The 7,978-nt window shown below is 39.1% G+C and overlaps 1 protein-coding gene across 1 annotated transcript; it reads left to right on the top strand.

The window, feature by feature from the left end:
* Positions 1–6,647: 6,647 nt before the first annotated feature.
* LOC109220667 (protein FAR1-RELATED SEQUENCE 5-like) lies at positions 6,648–7,587 on the top strand. The gene is made up of 3 exons (XM_019385126.1): positions 6,648–7,121; positions 7,214–7,299; positions 7,362–7,587. Exons 1-3 carry the CDS (start codon positions 6,648–6,650, stop codon positions 7,585–7,587), a joined length of 786 nt encoding a protein of 261 aa, XP_019240671.1.
* The last annotated feature ends 391 nt before the right edge of the window (positions 7,588–7,978 follow it).

Below are 7,978 nucleotides of genomic sequence, written 5' to 3'. Positions count from 1 at the left end.
CGCAAAATCATCAAACATATTAAACACTCATATTGTTCAGGAACACTACTCTCAGAACCATCGCACCTATTCACAGTTGCTATCCGAATACAATATCCCCAGCAGCCACAATATCGAAATCAGCTAAGAAAACTCTATTACCATTTATCTCTTGCATAAGGCTACTATTCTGCCTTCCGAGACTAAGCACTGTCTCCATATGCATTTCCTGCATTGCATAAGGCTACTATTCTGCCTTCCGAGACTAAGCACTGTCTCCATCTGCATTTCCTGCATTGCATAAGGCTACCATTCTGCCTTTCGAGACTAAGCACTTTCTCCATCTGCATTTTGCATTGCATAAGGCTACCATTCTGCCTTTCGAGACTAAGCACTGTCTCCATCTGCATTTCCTGCATTGCATAAGGCTACTATTCTGCCTTTCGAGACTAAGCACTGTCTCCATCTGCATTTTGCATTGCATAAGGCTGCCATTCTGCCTTCCGAGGTTAAGCTCTACCTCCACTCTGCACTGGCATGGCTGAAAGATCGCCGCTTCATTTGCCTTTCGAGACTAAGCACTGTCTCCATCTGCATTTTGCATTGCATAAGGCTGCCATTCTGCCTTCCGAGGTTAAGCTCTACCTCCATCTGCACTGGCATGGCTGAAAGATCGCCGCTTCATCTACATTTGCATGGCTGAAAGATCGCCGCTTCATCTACATTTGCACGGCTGAAAGATCGCCACTTTATTTACATCTGCATGGCTGAAAGATCGCCACTTTATTTACATCTGCATGGCCGAAAGATCGCCACTTTATTTACATCTGCATGGCTGAAAGATCGCCACCTATTGCATTTCATGGGCTGAGATCGCCACCTACTGCATTTCATGGGCTGAAAGATCGCCAAATAATCCGAGGACGTCATCGTTCAGAGGCACCATTTGCATAGCCCGAGAACACCATGCCATGGCCTGAGGATCCCTTTAATCTTTTGCATATCATTATTCGAAGGCATCATGGTTCGGAGGCATCATTCTCATAGCCCGAGAGCATCATTTCATAGCCTGCGAATCCTTTATTATATGCTTCATGGCCCAGGACGTCATGGTCTGAAGACGTCATCCTAACCGTCCAAAGACAACATTCACGGTCCGACGGGAACTTGCATCATGTTTAAATTTACGCACAATATATGCTTGTATGGCACATTTGCAGGTAAACCGGCGAGCAACGGCTGTCTCGGCAGGAGCGATTCCGCCCCAGTTCCCGCAGCCCTACTAAACCTTAACCATTCATCCCAGCCTGAATATTGCGTCCGTTCTTGAGGAGTCTCCATCGGCATACTCCGCCAATGGATCCTGAACTACATACGGCCTGATTCCTGTAAAATCAGGTATATGTAGGCAACTCAGAAGCCGGAGCACGGCCATATTTTCTTCAAAATATTTCATTCGGTCAAAATTGGTCATCATGTTTTTACCCGACAACTCTTTCATCCTTCCTGGGTAAAGAGGGACAGCTGTTGATACCCAATTTTTTTCTGTATATTTTTTATATGCGAAATATCTTTAAAATAGCATATATACGCATATATAAGTATATCCTAGCATTTTTACTATTTTTTCCCATAATTTTATGGTTTTAAAATGATTTATTTCCCTTTTTCATCTATAAAAACCCAATGATTATTTTCATAATTATTATTTTTGGTAGTTTATTTTATTAGAATTTTATATTATGCTAAAATGTAGCTAACATAATTTTTGTATATTTTTATAAATTTATTTGGTATTTTAAAGCTAAATTGCATATAATTGCAATATTAGCCTATTTTAAGATTTAATTGCATTTTATACTTACAAAATTGAGTCCGGTATTTTAAATCTAATATTTATATATTATTAAATAATTTAGTATCTTTAATTTGTTTCCAAAACATATTTTACTATTTTTTATAAAATAAATAGGGGAAAAGTGGCTATTTAAACACTAGCCCTACTTATTTCAATTTTAGCCTAAATCAAGCCCCCAATTAAACCCAATTTCAATCCCAAATTGCCCGGCCCAATTCTTAAATTACCCGCCCCTGACCCAATTAAATGCAACCCGTCCGGCTCCCCGTTTAATCCAGGCCGTTGACCAAAATGATCAACGACCACGCTTCATTCTTTCTTTTTTTAATTTACCAACCCCCCTTAACCCTAATCATTTTCACCAGCCCGCCGCCTCTGAAACCCTCCACTCTCTCAAACTCTCTCGAATATTCTCAAACCCTACCCGTCTCTTACCATCTCCGCCCTGAAATCCACCGGAATCTATGGCCTCCAAGGCTACGAGAGTCCTACACCGGCCTCCTATTGCTCCTACATGCCTGGTCCTTGAAGATTCAAGGCCTGACCTTGAAGGTTCATACCCAGACCTCTATCGATTCGGAGTTCCACGGTCATCTCCGGCCTTGCTCCGGCGCACCATGGTTGTTTAAGCCTGATTCTGACCTCTCCGACTTAGATCGGTGACCTTTCAAAGCCTTTCTCATCCCTAGGGCTCTTCTGAAACCCTAACCCTTCGAGGTTTTCTCCGATTTCTTTAGATCCGTTGTGTATCTACGCTTTCCCTAAGCTTTCAAACGATTTCCCTAACTTTTCTTTCAGAACCTTTGTTTTCCGATCTAGGGTTTTCTGAAAATGTTCAAGTGTTTTCTGACTTTCTTTTCTTTCGTGTGTATTTGCCTCTGTGTTGTTCTTGTATTCTCTTTTACCATGTTTCTTATATGCTTCTCTTACTGTGTTTTCCTATATTATTGTCTCGTATGCTTTTCTACCGTGCTCCTATGTTTCTCTTCTATCACGTTCTTGTATGTTCTTCTACTGTGTTCTCGTATGCTTTTCTACTATGTTCTGGTATTTTCTTCTACCATGTTCTGGTATGTTTCGCCTACTATATTTTTTACTGTGTTCTTAATGTTTTACTATAATCTTTCTACTGAACCTTGTTTAAGTTTCTTCTAAAAAGATCCTCTTAAGCATGCTTTCCTACTGTTCTTAACAGTCTTTTCTCATTATGCTTCAAATTAGTATCTTCCACTCTGCTTGCTTCAAACCATTCTACTGTGTTTGCATGTTACTTTGCTATCATGTTTCTCATGAGTTCTGTTGCTGAAAGAAGCATGTTAGAAGTTTCAGTTCTTTTCTGAAACCCCTAAACATGTTTTCGATTCAATTGCTTGCCCTCTCATCTTTGCTTCTTGATTTGCTTGAACTAGGGTTTTTATTTTAGAACCCCTAACTCTTTCAGACCAACTTCGAGTTTGGACATCCGTGTTTGCATATGATTTTGGATTTTTACTAAACTCTTCTACACTTGATTTTCTATTGATGACATGAAAATTTTCTTTCATGCTTAACATGTTCGTATGCTCCTTATATATGAGGAACTTCCCTTTAAAGTGGTTTTCAAACTTGTGATTAATTCAGAATCCCTTCTAAATAGGTCTAATTGATTCCCTATCCATTGTTTGCTGATTTCCCTTAAGTTAAAAACCTTTCCCATCTTTTTGACTCGGTTCATTCATAAAAATCTCAGACCTTGTGATGTACTGACTGTTAATTGATTTCCTTACCTTATTTGTACAAACCGTGTACTTCAAAACCCTATCCTTAAATAACCCTTTTATGTATGTGCCCTTAATTGCATTTTCACCCGTTTGAGTCTTGTGTAATTGATTGACAATCAGTTCTTCAACTATTTTCTTACCTTATTTCTGCTTGATTTTTACACTATATAAGGCACGCCCCTTTTTCACAGAGACACGATTTAAAATCCTTCACTTCACAATTCACAACCTCTTCTGAACTCATACTTACTCATAATAGTATCCTCTCTTTGCCTGCACTGTGGCCTGTTCACAAGACCTATTATTTTTTTCTCTATTTGTTTCTTTGAAACTAGTATGTCCTAATTTAAGCTTCAGCATCATCACAATGTGTTTAATTACAGCTTTTTGTATCCATGTCTACTTTACTGCTGCTGCAGAGTTAAATATGTAAACTAGCATGTTGATTCCTTTTTGTTTGTTTGTAATGAATCCCTACCCCCTATAACCCCTATGTGTTTTGAGTTATGACTTGAGGCATGGCAATGTATGTTGTTGTCCATGAACTAAGTTTGATCCATGGGGATCTTAACCTCTAAACAATATGTGTTAACAGGCCTAAGGGTGTTCCAGCATCTCCCATTGCTAGGTATGCCCACCAGCCTGCTTTTGCCTCTTGCAACTCCCTATTCCCTATACCCTTATGTGTACTGATTTAAGTTGTTTCCCTTTTCCCTTTTCCCTTTCCCCTTTCAGAATTCCACTTCTGCACTTGCACTCTCTCTTAGTCCCTAAGTTCTACCCCCCTCTTGTGAGCTTTGCCTTGGGACCTTGAGTTCCCTCTGAACTTGGACACCTGAGGGTTGGCCCTTGCACACTGCACTATGTCTTAATCTGGTGATGCATTTGGGTGTGGGCATTGCCCGGAGTCCTTTTCGAGGCTCTTAGGGAACTTTGACACTTCCAAATGGGAGAAAGACTGGAATGTGACCTCTTGGAGTTGGTTTACTTCATACTTCAGACAGGAAGCCTGAATCAGGCTCTCCTTGGTTGTATTTTTTTTATATTTTCTGATGTATTTTCTTTACTTTACTTCTTTTTTTCTAGGCTGTAATAACGTTGTAATAAAACTTTCGGGGATGGCTAGTAAAAAAGGGAAGGGGTAACCATGTATGCAAAGGGTAGATAACATGTCTTTAGGGATCCTGCGTAACCATGTATGCAAAGGGTAGATAACATGTCTTTAGGGATCCTGCATTTTCTCATATATAGATACCATGTCTATAGGAGTTTCTGAATTTCTGCATTCTCTCATATATAGATAACATGTCTTTAGGAATCCTGCATTCTCTCATACATAGATAACATGTCTTTAGGGATCCTGCATTTTCTCATATATAAATACCATGTCTATAGGAGTTTCTGAATTTCTGCATTCTCTCATATATAGATAACATGTCTTTAGGAATCCTGCATTCTCTCATATATAGATACCATGTCTATAGGAGTTTCTGAATTTCTGCATTCTCTCATATATAGATAACATGTCTTTAGGAATCCTGTATTCTCTCATATATATAGATACCATGTGTATAGGGGTCCTGCATTCTCTCATATAGATGCCATGTCTACAATTATTCAAAATCAGAATTCTGCATATGCATATAGAAAATATGCCTATATGTCCTTCTGAATCTTGCATATCCACTTTCATTAGGCAAACATGTTTATAGGCCCTGAATAATCAATCGCAATTAGATATCATGTTCATATAAAATACAACACCTAGATATCATGTTTGTAGGATTTCTGCTTTTCTCTATGTCTGTAAAAGTGTTCCAAAGTCAACAAACGCATAGAAAGCATGCCTATAGGAGCTTTAACCAAATCTGAATCACCTTACTCGCTTATAAGTCTAAAACCAGTGATAATGCCTTACCAGTTGCAGAACTTATGATCTTTCGCTAAAACACGCCTTTCTTTAATAACTGACAACTTTTTCTTAAATCAGTATGTATTCAGTTTAATTCATTGTTTTTGAAATCAGTAGATATCATGCCTATAGGATCTTCGTCCAACACCTAGGCAAACCATAGGGTAAATTTTGTAAACCAAATCAGATTTTATTAGCTACAACCAACAGGTAGGCCTGCTTCGGGCTTCTTATCTAAACTATGTAATAAATCAGTTTGCCCCAACCTTTTAAGCTTTAATTAGACCTTAAACAGTATGTGTAAGTCATGCTAACTACTTGCTTTTCTCTGTTTAAAGGAGGTGTATTTGAGCCTTTGTTTGTTTACATGCTTTTCCCCAAATTTACTATATGTGTTTTTGCCTGTCGCCTTAGTATTTTACCTTTTGAAACCACAAATAAGCCAATATCTCCTCCCTTTAGGATTAGTAGTCCCAAGTACCTCCGGGGCTGATAGGATTGGGGCGGGTAATAGCATGCAATAAGCAAACGAGACCATTCCGCGCTTTAATACCTTAACGGGGTAGGAAAGGGTAGATATGGATATGATGACCACGCGATAACATCACGTGTAGCCCCTCATTGAAGAGTGATTACCGGATGTTGTGTGGGGTTATCCATATTATTAATAAACCTAGGACCCCCTTTCCCTTTGTTCTTTGTGTCTTTTAAATCTTTTAAAACCATTTCTTCTAAGAAAAATCAACTCTCTTTAGTTCTTTTCGACTTTGTTTATTTGTGACCATTGCATGAAAATTCCCTCTTATTTGAAACTCTTACTTGCCTATATGTTATTTGCATTTAAGTCACAACAATAGTTTGGCCGGGAACCACACTAGTGGATCCTGAGGGGTGCCTAACACCTTCCCCTTGGGATAATTTCAAGCCCTTACCCAATCTCTGGTTACTTGACTCAAACCCTCTTAGTGTCCTAATGCACTTAAATCATTAGGTGGCGACTCTTCAATCCAAAGCCCAATTCCCAAAAGGGAACGAGTTGTCTTCCCAAATATCATAAACCCGATTTCGCGAGAAAAAGGGGGCGCGACACTTAAGTGGTGTTCGTCCTTCTAAAATTGAACGTGGAGAATTTAAATCCATGGTACTTGATAGCATTACTATTGAAGTTTTTGAGAGAAAATGGACAGAATATATTGCAAGGTATAATTTGCATACAAGGACTTGGTTCAACAAGCTTTACTTTGAGAAGGAAAAATTGGTTCCTGTGTACCTTGATGTGTATTTTTGGGTTGGTATGCTATCTATGCAAAGAAGTGAGGGGATGCATGCATTCTTTGATGGATATATTACCCGTCAAAGCACTCTTAGGATGTTTGTTCACCAGTATGAGTTAGCTATAAGAGCTAAGCTTGAGAAAGAGTTGGAAGCGGAATACAGGTCAAAGGGCTTTCAAATTGTGTGTGAGTTAATGTTCAAGTGGGAGGAGCAAGCAATTCAGTGTTATACGCGTACGGTGTATGAGTTTTTCAAGCCACAACTAAGGAAATGGTATCATTGTGAAGTCAGCAGCCGCGGGGATCATCAATTTGTCCCTGGTGTTGAGAAATTCATCGTTAGTGATTATTTAGGTTTTAAAAAAAATGATGAAAATCCAGTTGAGTACACTGTTGAATATATACCTATCGGCGATTATTTTAGTTGCAGCTGCAAAGGTTCGAGTCTAGAGGGATACTTTGTTGCCATATACTCAAGATATTGTCGCACAAGAAGATTGATAAAATTGATGAAAGGTATATACTGAAAAGGTGGAGAAGCGATGTTAATAAGCCACACTTGAATCGGTTCCATCAAGTTGGCCAAACATGACTCCTGAGCACAAGACATACAGGAGCATGTTGAAGTATTTTGCCATGGCTTGTGATATAGCACTGTGCACTAGCGTGAAGGTTCAGTATGTTAAGCATAATTTGAAGAAGATGGTGCATGATCTTCAAAACTGGGAAGACGAAATGATCGTGCCAAACCCCAACAAGGATGACTCAGATAAAACTGAAGGCACAACTCTACGATATCCCTAGTACACTAATTCACGTGGCAGGCTACGTTTGAATCGATATAGAGGAAGAATTGAATACTACTTTACAAGTTCACAGCCGCTTGGTGTATTTAAAGCTAGTAATGGCGCAAGAAGTGGTGTTAGAGAGGGTGGCGGCAATCGTGGTGGTAGAGGTGCCAGTAGAAGTGGTGGACGCAGAGGTAGGGGTAATGGGCAAGGTAGATGTACAAACATTGAGCATGATGGTTCCCTATGTCACGACCCAAAATCCACTAAGGGTCGTGATGGCGCCAGACACCACTGTCAGGCAAGCCAATTCCAATAAGTTAATTAAATTCCCATTTTAGTATTTATTGAAATCATTCCTTTATACATTAAAAAATAAATAATGAAATTCACTGAAATAAGATGAT

Source organism: Nicotiana attenuata, unplaced genomic scaffold (genome assembly GCF_001879085.1).
Source record: "Nicotiana attenuata strain UT unplaced genomic scaffold, NIATTr2, whole genome shotgun sequence".
NCBI classification, from domain to species: Eukaryota; Viridiplantae; Streptophyta; class Magnoliopsida; order Solanales; family Solanaceae; genus Nicotiana; species Nicotiana attenuata.
Note: the sequence above shows the minus strand (reverse complement) of the source record. Positions and strands in the feature narration are given on the sequence as shown.